At 38.4% G+C, this 14,307-nt stretch overlaps 1 protein-coding gene across 5 annotated transcripts in view; it reads right to left on the bottom strand.

Annotated features, from left to right (window-relative positions):
* Positions 1-14,307, bottom strand: part of glceb (glucuronic acid epimerase b) — a 94,591-nt gene that overhangs the window by 45,140 nt on the left and 35,144 nt on the right. The window contains exon 3 of one of the 5 annotated variants that reach the window (XM_023263968.3): positions 12,662-12,718. The exons of 3 other annotated variants lie outside the window; for them this stretch is intronic. In XM_023263968.3, coding sequence (XP_023119736.2) covers positions 12,662-12,663 — 2 coding nt within the window. In that variant the 5' untranslated portion in view covers positions 12,664-12,718. Of the gene's footprint in view, positions 1-2,211; positions 2,311-12,661; positions 12,719-14,307 lie in introns of all 5 variants that reach the window. One more of the 5 variants, XM_035945322.2, reaches the window with a different exon arrangement.

The following is a 14,307-nucleotide window of genomic DNA, read 5'->3' as shown; positions in this document are numbered from 1 at the left end:
AAACCAGCTGGTTCCGACTGTTTCTCTTAATTTTAGATGTTTTTTTCACTGACCTACGCTGCAGCTTCAGGTCGCTCAGAGTTGCTGCCCAATTACCCTTTGAAAAGGTTCACATCATCACTCATGTCGTGCGCTGACATTTTCAAATCCAGTCTCAAAACATATTTATATTCAACCAGGTCTACATAAAGGTTACTGCCTTTACATGATCATTTATATTTCAAATTATGAAAGTATTTATTTTCAAAACTGCAACGCAGCGAACAAATCAGACCCAATCCTGGACCGATCAGTCTGCTCCACGTCTCCATGTCCCCTGTGTTTCTCTGACATTTTCACCAAGCAAACAAGAAATCAATACAGCATCCTCAGGTCTCCTCAGGTCTCCTCCTCCATACTAATTACAGCTCACAGAGTTTACTATTACAGCCATGACGGAGGAAAGAGAGGGAGGAGAATCATTAGTCCCCAAGTTCATTTCACTATCTCGGCTTAAAGCAGTGACAAGTGAAGGTCACATCAATTAATTAGCATTAATTGGACAATATTAAGGTCCTATAGCAGGGATGTCGAACTCATTCTAGTCCAGGTTCCACATTCAGCCCAGTCTGATCTCCAGTGGACCCGACCAGTAAAATCAGAGCATACCAACCTATAAAAATACCCCCCAACTCCAAATGTTTATTTTGTTTTAGTGAAAAAATTCATTCTGAAATGTTCATATTTAAGGAAACATCAAACAAAATGACAAAAACATCAGACAAATGACAAAAGTCAGATAAAAAACAACAAAAACAGACAAAATATGACAAAAATGAGACACAAAATGACAAAAGCGAGAAACAAAATGATAAGAAAGTAGACAAACACAAGGGAGACAAAAAAACACAAATGATACACAAAACAATGAAGAAAGCAAAACACAAAATGACGAAAACATCACAAAAAACGCAAGCAAGAAAAAAGGAAACAAAACGACAAAAACATGAGACAAACAACAAAAGTCAGACAAAAAAAAAACAAAAACAAGATAAAACATTAGAAAAATGAGACACAAAATAACAAAAGAACAATGAACAATCTAGTATTTTACTTTAAGATCGAAACAACTTGTCATGGTCTAGAAATGATTTTAAATTTCTAATTTTACTAATTTACAATCTGCAGTTAATGTCTTCTCTGGAATTTTTACACTTTGAGGGCCAGATTGGACCCTCTGGAGGACCGGTTTTGGCCCAAGGGCCGCATGTTTGACACCCCTGTGCTATAGCATTGGATAGTCAGATTATTGCGCTAGTGGCCTCTAGTGAATATATTAGAGGTCTCTTAAAAAAACAAGGAAATGGACTTCCAAAGGGCTTCAAAAAGAAAATGAAGGAGAAGAAGTTCTAGAAGCTGAAGAAAAGGGAAAAACTGGACATTTTCTCATTTCACGAGTTCTAAAATCCCAAACTTTTTGCTGTTTTCTTGCAGCCAGCAGAAAGAGAAAAGCTTCGGTGTTTGATAAATTACTGCCACACATAAAAACTGTCATTGATATTTAGAGACATGACATCCTGGTGTAGTGATGAAAGGCTGGGCTGATGGGAGCCCTGACAATGCTGAAGGCCTGGTGACTGCACCCTGGAAGATCAGTACCACCAGCCAGGTCAGAGAACCCACGATAAATAATTGGCTCTTTTTATAGTGATTCATCGCTGGTGTTGAGCTCCGGCTCAAGGTGGATATACATGGGCTTAAGCACTGCAGCATGAAGAGCATCCTAAAGCCTCTCGCTGACTCGGACGGATGCGACTCGTCTGGAGCCACGTCCCATTTCACAAACGCAATTTACATGTTAACGCCGGAACAGCAGGCGCGCTGGAAGACGAGCTAATGTCACGGGGAAGCAAATTACAAGATGCAGTTAGTTCACGGATCGGAAAGCATGAATGTTCTGAATCAGGAGATCTCACACGCCGCCACGTCCGACACACAAATAAGCATCTGCCTACTGGTGATGAGGCTGAGCTCTACAAAGCAAAATCAACCGTGAACCAACTGGAGAGACAGGAAAGAAAAGACAGAAAGAGGAAGACAAGGTGCACTGAAGAGAAACTGAAACTTCCATATGTCATCGCAATAAATGAAAACAGAGCAATGAGTTATACAGCAATGTTGAAAATTCACATCTGGTAGGGTGTCTTTTAAATACCAAGCAGGTTTTATTACCATTAGTTTGCTCTAGAATAGGTCAGAACGGTGCTCTGGCTCGGGGCTGCAGTCTCCAGATTCACCAAATCCTCACTACTCAGACAGCCACTGGTGTTACTGTAATAAGGAGGAAAGGGCTTCATGAATGACCTTCCAAAGTTAAATCATTATGTTTGGTAGCAGGAGGAACAGACGACCCGAGAACACCGCTGTGTTTTCACAAAACTCAACTCTCCAAACCTAACGGAGGCCGCTGGGTCTGACGGGTTTAATGTTGACCGAGTCACTTAGTGGAAGAAGTCGTCGGTTTGGTTTAAGTCACATTTCATCCACATTTCAGTCACATTTCATCCACATTTCAGTCACATTTCATCCACATTTCAGTCACATTTCATCCACATTTCATCCATTTTTCAGTCACATCTCAGTCACATTTCATCCACATCTCGTTCACTTTCAGTCACATCTCAGTCACATTTCATCCACATCTCGTTCACTTTCAGTCATATTTCAGTCACATTTCATCCAAATTTCAGTCATATTTCATCCACATTTCATCCAATTTTCAGTCATATTTCATCCATTTTTCAGTCACATCTCAGTCATATTTCATCCACATTTCATCCACATTTCTGTCATATTTCATCCATTTTTCAGTCACATCACAGTCATATTTCATCCACATTTCAGTCATATTTCATCCACATTTCATCCACATTTAATGCACATTATAGTAGCTTGTCTGAATATTTTCCGCCAACTTTCGTGTTAAAGGCTTCTGGTTTTGAGTGTGAACAACAGAATTAGCATGTTGGTATGTTTGGTGGAATAACAGGTGCATCCAACACCAGCTCCATCATCTGCCAGTAGATGCAGTTAAACCCAAAACCAAGCTGGACGTCAAACCTGCTCTCTTATCACAGCGGAAAAAATGAATCAATTACAACCCAACTAAAAGTATTTACCATGCTGTAAATACTAGATTTACATATTTATTTATGGTTTATTTAGGTTAAAAATGCTGACATGGGGAGTGCTCTCAGTGCACTATGCTGAGATAATAGAATCGTTGCGATTTCAGTTTTGGGTTTTTTTTGGTTGACTTGAGTGCTACTTGTACCTGAGCCCAACACAAACCTGACCTGCTAAAAACTACTACGACTATAAAGATTATCAGTATGGCCAGTTATCGTGGCCAATATTTGGCATTTTTCAATTATCAGTATCTGTATTTTTATTAACCGATTATTGATAAACTAAATGCGCTACTTCAGGTCTGATGCAGCCTCTTCTCTCTGTCTGTCGTCACTCTGTGGTCTCAGAAATGTCTCTCAACTGGAGACTGAACACAAAACACAAGCCACAAACCAGGAAATTAGCTTCTCTCCAAGTAGCTGAGGCTATGCTAACAGCTAGCGGCTAAGTTAGAAAGCCTGAAACAGAGTCTGGAAAACAATAACTAATAATGCTTTAAGATCTGGATCTCAGCTGGCAAAAAAGTGATAGAAGAGTGAAAGATTACGAAAATAGAGAAGAACAGCAGACGGAACTGCAGGAGAAAAACTGATCAATCCCATATAAACAGAAGAGAGCGTACTAATGTAGTCACTGCTATTCCTATTTTACATATTTAGTTTTAGTTACCTTTCATTAATGAAGAAGCCCAGTTAAATGACAGGTTCTTTGCCATCACACGCTTCTAAAACATTACATTTAATGATTGTCGGTCCCAAATATCGGTCATCTGCTTTTATCAGTAAGTGGTATCAGCCCTGGAAAACCCATATCAGTTGATCCCTACTGTAAACAAGTGCTTCCATGTTTCATCAAAGCAGCGTTTACACCATGTACTACAGAGAAAAACCAAACCTGAACAACTTCCTCACGTGATCTCAGGTGTTAATATCCTGTCTTTGCCTTTATGACAAACCACAGAGTTTTGGCACCTGATTAATCTTTTAAGATTTTAATCTGATATTCAAACTGGACTTCATGGACAGTGAACATCAAGCCCCCACACTAGTAATAAACAAACCCTCCCGTCTTGTTTTAAAGCAGCTCTAAACCCAGCAGAGCCGATTTACTCCGTCACCCTTTATAAATTCAAATACAGTAAGCAAATAAAGAGCAATAATATTCTGTTCTACATGCTGTAAACTAAGCTGACACAAAATAAATTCAGTTTAACTCCGTTATTAATGTTCTCTTGACTGTGTTTCCCCAAATGAGGAGGTTTGTTAATCATATCTGCTGCTATGCACTAGATAATTATGAGGCAGGGGGGAAAAAACAACATTTAGCTGGTTATGCAGACAGTAGCTGCATTGTCTCTGGTGTATTCTGACCCAGATTCACTTACATCTATCAGGAGTCTGTGCCCAACAGGAAAAAAAAAACCTGTACTGGTTGTTTATTCAAAAGCACAGAGAGACTTGAGTTTCCTGATGAATAAATGCAAATAAATGACTGTCTTCTCTCAGCAGTATACACAGAAGTTTTGTGGTACTGTTACACACTGACAAAACCTATTAAGGAGGAGGTCGGAGAGGATGGCTCAGAGGACAAAGTGTGTGGATTCAGCACTGCAAGCTGCTCTGTCTCATTCATCCATTTTATTCATTTATTCAGTCATGACTGCAGTCTTCCTCTAGCTTTACCCATGACTACAGACTCTTAATGACGCCTAAAAAAGCAGTTTAGTCACTTAAAGCTCATCAGATAATCACCAAAGAGATGGAAAACAGGGAAAGGCATATTTCATCCATATTTCAGTCACATTTCATCCACATTTCATCCATATTTCAGTCATATTTCATCCATTTTTCAGTCACATCTCAGTCATATTTCATCCACATTTCATCCGCATTTCATCCACATTTCATCCACATTTCTGTCATATTTCAGTCATATTTCATCCATATTTCAGTCATATTTCAGTCACATTTCAGTCACATTTCATCCATATTTGAATCATATTTCATCCATATTTCATCCACATTTCAGTCAGGCTAGCCTGTATTTTGTGGTTTGGATATGAGGACTTGTTATTTTGCTACAGATCCTCGTGTAATCCACTGGTTATCAGATGAACTCGGCAGGTTTTGAATAGATTTAATCCTGCTGGTGATAATGTCGGTTTGATCTGGAAGGAAAACGACGCCAAGAGACAGATGCAGCCGGACAAAGAGGTGAGAGACAATCCTGTTGGAGGATAAAAGTCATGCTTGACAGATTAAGGCAGAAGACAGTGGAAAACAAAAGCAGCTTTTCAGCTTACACGCTCCTGGCGTCGAGCCCAAGGAAATTGAAAAGTGCAGACAATCGCAGGTAGAGACTCATTCAGACTTTTGGATTTTCATACGATGGCATCATTCTAGTGATCGCCTCAATGATCAAACCAGGCAGAGAGGGGAAGGAAGGAAAGCTCTCTTTAAGTCTCCGATTTCATTTAGGGTTTTCCGAAGCACCACAACAGCAACCTGAAGAGTTTCCAAAGGCGGCCTATTACCTAATGGCGAGGATCATTATTCTGTAGCTGCAGGGTTTGCTCTCTGCTGATGAGGTTTTCAAAGAAATAGTGATGATGATCTCTATCTGTGGAAGTGTTTTTGTATTCCAATAATATCAACTCGATGGAAACAGAGTCAGCAGCATCTTATACTCCACTATAGTACAATACAGCACCTCCAGCTCATCACTGACCTGTTGGATTTCCACTTTTGACATAAAAGCTGGAGGTGTGTTGCTTCTAAGTAATTTTCTCTTCACTGAAGATAAGCAGAAGAAGAGCATGTAGGCAGTAACAACAACAGATCCATTTACAAGAAGCACAAAGATAACAAAAGCCTGGGTTTGCTGTTAAACACCGTCTGATACCAAACAATTCTCAGATAACTGCTTCTAAGTTTACAGGTTATATTCCACGAATTGGCAGACGATAAATGAAAATGCCAGCTTCTAAAAACATATTACATTAATAGTGCAGCTAATATATAAAAAAATATACTACACAGTACAAACAAAAGTGAAAATCTGGCAGCAGATAAAGGTTAATACAATGTGGAACACTGTAAAATTCAAAAACTGTAAAAATAACTGCCGACATATATATATAAATAACATCAATAATAATAATAATCTTACCTAGTTAGCTTAGTTATGTTAAGGGAACACACAGTAAAAATAAAATTAATATTTGGAAAAATAATAAATTTTGATGATTCATTGTTTGCAGTTTTGGCTTTTTTCAGGATTTAACTAATTTTTTCTGTGATTTTACCGGATCTTATTCGCAATCAAACAAAACAGGACAGATCTGTAAACAACACCATTTTCCCCATTTTTCAGTTCTTCATATGCATTTTGTTTTCAAAAAATAGCAAAAAAAACTTTATGAAGTCAAATTTGACTTCATAAAATAAATGTGTTCTCTAAATTTGTCAAAAATGACCTGAAATATGTGCAAAACGACTTGAAATTACTCAAATTTGTCCAGAACTTGCTCAAAAAATCCTCCTTAACTGTTCAAACCTGTCCAAGATGAGTTAATAGTCTAGGATGGCTGAGAAGGGTTAAAAAAATGCCTAAAAGCTACGCTCTCAGCTCTCGTAGGAGGCGGTCGCACTTTTCCTTGCTCCGCTATCTCTGTTCCTCCTCATACCCTCATGTCTCCCTGCTTGCTGCATTTCTTCGTCTTCGTCTCATCTGTCTGACTTGGAGCGATCGCTTGGCACTGGACCTTCAAAACACCGATCATGGAATTGATTAACTGGTCTCTCAACGCAATTGACAAGATTGTCGCCACAAAGAGCACAGGCCTAGGGGAGCCTACCTGTCCGGATGGGAGTTTTGCCTCTGGTTACGTGATCGACGCCTGGGGGAAGTGGAAGGGGGTCATGTGCCTGGCACCCCTATCCGTGGAGGATGTGGAAGATATTTATATATTCGGATTTATGATGACAGGCCTGCTGATAATTGGCTTGTTCACTGGCCTGAGCTTCTGGAAAATCAGGAAGACCGCAGACAGAAACGACGTCCAAACTCTGCTGCCATCAGGGTGAGAATCGCTACAGCTGAGGTCGAAAATTGTTGAGAGCAGTAGGGAGAAGGTGAAATTACTTCTCTCCCGCCCAAACATGTGAATAACTGATTACATTCTGGCGCCCCTGGAACAATAACAAACTCCTCTGGAAGTTTCATGGCCAAGAGATAGCTCTCCTACACCCCCCCCACTTTCCCAAGGACACCTGTTGACTTTTGGACCGGGCCAACCGAGGACGTCTCCATAGCAACCTTGCTGCGTTATTGCGCTCCCACCCTCGCGAACTGAGACACCGGAGGTCTGAGACGGAAGAAGATAGGCTACACGCATACACACACATCGGACTCATGAACTGAGGACTGAGCTAAACATTCGCACACACATGTCCATAACCCCCATCCCCCCCACCTCCACAAGCTTTCCTCACTATACACAGGAGCCAGGAATCCGTGCACCTGCACAGGAACCGGCTAACTGTGCAGTGCTCCCCTCTCCACCTCCCCACATCCTTATCCCAACTATACTTGTCTAACGTCATGCTTTGCCTGTTTGCGGGTTTGTTTTTTTAGGTTCCTTCTCAAATTGAATTTCCCAACATTGGAGGTTTCATTTGGTACAACGAGCCTTTTTTTTTTCTTTTACCCTCTGCTATCCCTACCCAGATCCCAACATGTCCTTTTTTCTTTTTTCTTCAAGAAAGGTGCGCGCAGCACTGTGCAGCAGCCGGAGCTGTCATTGGCAGGGCAGCTCAAATGAAATTTCGTTGTATATGAAAATGTGCAATGACCAATAATAAAGATAAAGATAAAGATAAAAATGGGTCCAAAATGACTTTAAAATGTCTTCGTCCTATTAAAATTTCCTTTAAAGATTAGGAATTATTCACAATTATAGTTGTATAAACATCCATGGTCCTCAGCGGTGGATTTGTAGCAGGATCACAATCAGCTGACGAAGTGTTCACTTGTCATGGTTACAGTGATGCCGTGCTGCTATCTCACAATGATACAGAAATCTTTAACAAATCCATGGATCCAGACTATAAGCTGCATCACTGCCAAAATCTAATCACTTGGTCCTTGTGTCATTTCTGACCTTCCTTAAAAATTTCATCTAAATCCGTTGGTCTGTTTTTGAGTAATGTTGCTAACAGACAGACAGACAGACAGACAGACAGACAGACAGACAGACAGACAGACAGACAGACAGACAGACAGACAGAAGGACAAACTTATGCAGCTGTATGTTGCAGCTCTGGTGGGTTTATACACATTTTCCAATAATAATAATAATCACAGCTTTAAAAACAGGCGTTATATTTATGCTCGGGCTCAAGATGAATTCCTGCCAAACCGCTGGAAAACCACATCTGACGGCGTTAATGATATCCAGTTCACAGTTCCTTCATGTTTCTGCTGACGGCTTCTCGGCCTCAGCGAACATCAGCTTCACAGTCTGACAGGTCGAGCAGCTTCACAGTCATGATTCCCTGAGGTCCCGTGGCACTCTCATGCCTGAGAATTCACAGCAACTCCTCTGCTGCCGCTGCAGATCATCAAAGGCTGTAAACTCTGACTGTGAACATGTTCCTCTGAGCCTCGTTGGACTGCGAAGCATCTCTGGATGCTATAATGCAGCTTTCTTCTGATAAAAACATGCCAGTATGCAGATGTCTTCATCCCTTAACCCTCCTGTTGTCCTCATTTACAGGCACCAAAAAATATTGTTTCCTTGTCTGAAAAAAATCCAAAAAATCAGCAAAAAAATTCCACTAATTTCTGAAAAATTGCAAAGCCTTCAGGAAGAAAATTCAAATAATTCCTTAAAAATTTCCCTTAAAAGTTTAGTTTTAAAAATCCCCCAAATTTTGGAAGAAATTTCTTGTAAATATTTTCAAAAAATGTGTAAAAATCTTCCAAAAAAATCCTAAAAGTATCTAAAGTGATTCCATATATATCAGTAAAATTTCTAATATTTTCTTTAAGAACATTCACATAAAAATCAACCAAAATCCAGCAAAATTCACTGATGTGGACATCAGAAGTTTCGCTGTGAAAATAATTTTTTTTTCTTTAAATTGGCAAAACCTTCAGGAAGAAATTACAATAATTCCTTAAAAGTTTCCCTCAAAGGTTTTCAAAAAAAAAATCCTGCAAATTTGGCAAGAAAATTCTTATAAATATTTTTTTTAAAAAATAGTAAAAATCTTCCAAAGAAAAATCCTACAAATATCTAAAGTGATTCTAATATTTTCTTTAATTATTCTTTTGATTTTTTTGTGAATGTTCTTAAACATTTTCAACGGTTCTTTTTTCCACCAAAAAATGTTCAAAGATTTCCCAAAAATGTTGATAATGTGGACATCAGAAGTTTCACTGAAAACAGATTTTTTTCCACATTTTCAAACTTTAAAACGGGTCAATTTTGACCCGCAGGACGACACGAGGGTTAAATCTCCACTAGTACAGCTGGGGAGATTCTCTCCAGCATCTGATGCTGCAGTCGCTTGTTAATGAAGAGAAAGAGTTCAGCGTTTTACAAGAGTCTCGTAAAATCAAATCTCTTCAGCAGCAAGTTCAAGTCAAACACGTTGTCCTGGTCCCCGGTGCACCATGTACAACATCTACAACATGAGAAAACTGTGGCACCGCTGGGCTTCGGGATGGCTGAATGGAGTTGCTTTTCTTCTACCGCTCTGGCGTAAAAATCACAAGCAGTCATCACAGCAGTAAAAGCTGGAGTGCTTGTGAGCTATCCTCGAGGAACGACTGGAGCTGAAGTCTGGTGTGCAAGAAGTTACAGCTGGAACTGAACTCCTGATATTTCACTGCCCTCCTTCATGGGTGAAGTAAGGTAGGGGTCTGAGACGGCCTGGAAATTAGCAGCTTATGCTGAAGCTGTGAGGCACGTTAGCTCCTGTAGCGATGGGATGGTATGTGTGTGTGTGTGTGTGTGTGTGTGTGTGTGTGTGTGTGTGTGTGTGTGTGTGTGTGTGTTGTGGCTCTGAGCCTGATTATGATACTGTGTAGGCACCAGGGTGAATTCAAGGCAACAACTGACAGGGGAAAAATAAACAACTCGCATTTTCATCCCGCAACCATTTCTGATGGAAGTAGACTTACTATAAATCCCTTTTTCCACACATTACAACCCCCACAGTGTGTTACAGTTACACAATGTGAAAGAAAAACATCAAGAACACTAACCTGCCGCTTTTAAAAATGTATTTGCCTCATCTTATATTTTGTTTGAAAATATAGAAATATACCTTAAAAGCTGATACAAAGCCAGGTCCTAGAAGTAATATCAGGTCATCTATTGAATTGTTAATTTGCATTCAAAACGCAGCCTTTAAATAAGAGCAACTGAATGTCTCTGACAAGGATAACTGGCTGGAAAAGAACACTTAACCCTGTAAGTAAAAAAATAGCAAAAATTATATAATTATATATATATATATATATATATATATATAAAAAAATAAAATTGCGAAAACTATATATATGGAGAGAGAGACAGAAAGAGAAATTGCAAAAAATAATATATATATATATATATATATATATATATAAAAACTCAAATACAGCAAAAGAATTTCAAGAAAATTTGCAAAAATATATATGTAAATATCTATATATAAATCACAAATTAACAATAATAAGAAATAAAATTGATGTTGTATTTCTGCAACAGTGGGTTTAACAGCGTTAAAATCATTGCGGCTGTACGAATGTTTAGCAGAATCTGAGAGAGGAGGTCTGCATATTCATGAGGTAGCACTAATCCCTACATTAGCTGTCAAGTTGTAAAAAATTCTCACAAGTAACCAAATCTGGTGACTTCAAAGCTGAAACTGACCGAAATTTTCATTAAAAATGAATCTACTAAACACCATCTTAGCTGATTACTCATTTGGCCGATAAAATTCCAGAAAATAGACAAAAATCACAATTCCCGAGAGCCCAGTGGTAAACCCACACCAGGCTTTTATTGTTGTCCAACAGGACTAAACCCACAATAATTCAGCTTGCTGTGATTCAAAACACAGAAAACAACTAAAACTGAAAGCAGAGAGCGTTTACATGAAAAATTACTTGTTTTTATCAGTTAATTGCCAAACAAGTGTAGTTTCACTGTGGTGGTGATGAGCTTTATCCATCTGGTCACACAAACTTGCAAACGAGCAAATCTTGGTGTAACTTCAGGCTTGTAATTAAAGTACAACCACCTTTTGTTCCTGCATCTCTCAAAAGATCAGCAGATGATCAGCAAACAGCCCAACACCAGCATGTAAACCTGCAGCGGGCTCATTAATACGGCTTTGTTTAGAGGCAGCCGATAAGTGAATAAACTGCTCTGAAGTTAATGCGCTTGTGTGTTTTATCTGTAGTTGGAGGATTAAGCAGGTAATTACCAAAAAGCTTAGAACTGAGGTCTGCTGAGGGCTTAAGCAAACTCTTAATCAAACAGACGGGAGACAAGAGGAAAATATAGGCGTCGTTTGAGAGGCAGGTCGTGTGAGGTGTTCGTCCTACAGCAAGCATAAAAACTAAATGTGGATTTAAGAAACAGGAGATGCCAAAGGATACTCAGAGTTAAGAAAGGAAGAAGAATGTTGAAGAATTTAGTGTGCAAGATCTACAAGTGGTGCAACAAGACTTTTGGAGGAAAATGGCACCAACCATACATCAGGTCTGCATTTGGGGTTTAACCCTCCTGTTGTCCTCATTTACGGACACCAAAAAATATTGTTTCCTTGTCTGAAAAAAATCCACAAATTCAGCAAAACAATAAAAAAATTCCCCAAATTTATAAATATTTGCAAAACCTTTAGGAAGAAAATTCCAATAATTCCTTAAAAGTTTCCTTAAAAGTTTTATATTTAAAAAAAAAATCCCCTAAAGTTGGCAAGAAAATTCTTGAAAATATTTTCAAAAAATCTTCCAAAAAAATCCTAAAAATATCTAAAGTGATTCCAAATATATCAGTAAAACTTCTAATATTTTCTTTAAGAACATTCAGAAAAAAAGCAACCAAAATCCAGCGAAATCCGCTGGATTTTGGTTGATTTTTATGCGAATGTTCTTAAGGAACATTTTTAACATTTCTTTTTTTCTACCACCAAAAAATGTTCAAAGATTTCCCAAAAATGTTGAAAATGTGGACATCAGAAGTTTCACTGTGAAAATATATATTTTTTCCACATTTTCAAACTTTAAAATGGGTCAATTTTGACCCGCAGGACGACATGAGGGTTAACAGTCCCAGAGGAAAAATACATCTATTATATCTAATGATATAAACTGCAGAGCTAAGGACCCAACTTGCAGACTGACAGTGAATCTATGTGACCAACTGTCTTGAAGCAAATGGTACATTTCCAAAATTATAGAATCTATTCATATCTACAGGAGGTAATCGACTTACATCAGAGTTCCGTTCCTACAGACTGACGTAAGTTGATTTTCGCCGCAAGTCGGAATTCTGGAGAAAATGTAAACAAAGCCGTTTCGTGCATCACAATATCGATCAGTTCTTTATAAAAGTCATGAATACCAACAACTTTCATGCATGTATGAATCATTTTACAAGATGATAACAAGATATGTTGCACTGTTTCTACAAGCTGATCTAATAATGCTGGTGTTTCTTCCTGTTCTGAGTGTTTTATTAGATCTAATTTCACTTCCATGGTGTGTTGCCCTTAAGGCAGAATTATCGATGTACTTTTATTTTTGAAAAAGCCTTTATTTTGAAGTTGTTTGGTGATAATTGTCATTTCCTGTCCACTATTTTGATGATTAGCTTTACAAACGTACGCGCTTTTCTGGATGCACGGCTCTCTACAGAGGCAACGTCGTTAAGTAACTAACTTCATTTTTGGACTTACTGGTTCAGTTAAAATGATTTATTTATGTGTATTTATGTTGTTTTATTTGGCTTTTGTTGCAGTTTTCACTCTGTTTATAAAGTGTATCAAAAGCCACAGTAAAGAAGTCAAGTTTGCTACGACTCACAATTAATTTTGCAAGCAGGAGTTTAACTAGTTGGACAGCCATCACCATTTTCTTTGCCATCAGACGAGTCTGACTTATGCTGGGAGCCATAATGAAGGTCAAAAAGTTAGTGAATGTAGCACAATCCAAGGTGGTGTACAACCTGAGAATGGAAACAAAGCCGTCTCTTAATACTTTATCAAATCAAAATGTATAGTCCACGGGCCAGACCAGATACTGGAACCATCTCAGGTGACCAAACCTAAGTGCTACTAAAATGTACGTTGGGTTATCATGAGTACATCAGGATGTGAGAGTCTTTCCATACTGGCAGCTTTATCACTGATTAGTGAAATGGTCACATTCACCATAACTGCTGTATGGTACAATTCATTTAAACCTCACTGTCTGCAAAGATCACATCTAATATGAGTCAATAATCACATTCACCGTAACTGCTGTATGGTACAATTCATTTAAACCTCACTGTCTGCAAAGATCACATCTAATATGAGTCAATAATCACATTCACCATAACTGCTGTATGGTACAATTCATTTAAACCTCACTGTCTGCAAAGATCACATCTAATATGAGTCAATAATCACATTCACCATAACTGCTGTATGGTACAATTCATTTAAACCTCACTGTCTGCAAAGATCACATCTAATATGAGTCAATAATCACATTCACCATAACTGCTGTATGGTACAATTCATTTAAACCTCACTGTCTGCAAAGATCACATCTAATATGAGTCAATAATCACATTCACCATAACTGCTGTATGGTACAATTCATTTAAACCTCACTGCCTGCAAAGATCACATCTAATATGAGTCAATAATCACATTCACCATAACTGCTGTATGGTACAATTCATTTAAACCTCACTGTCTGCAAAGATCACATCTAATATGAGTCAATAATCACATTCACCATAACTGCTGTATGGTACAATTCATTTAAACCTCACTGTCTGCAAAGATCACATCTAATATGAGTCAATAATCAAATAAAACTGCTTGAGAAAAGGCTAATATATTCTAATAATTAAACATCAGACCCAGATGA

The sequence above is a fragment of the Amphiprion ocellaris genome, chromosome 1, assembly GCF_022539595.1.
Source record: "Amphiprion ocellaris isolate individual 3 ecotype Okinawa chromosome 1, ASM2253959v1, whole genome shotgun sequence".
NCBI lineage: Eukaryota > Metazoa > Chordata > Actinopteri > Pomacentridae > Amphiprion > Amphiprion ocellaris.
The sequence above is the reverse complement of the archived record's forward strand: the minus strand, read 5'-3'. Positions and strand labels throughout refer to the sequence as shown.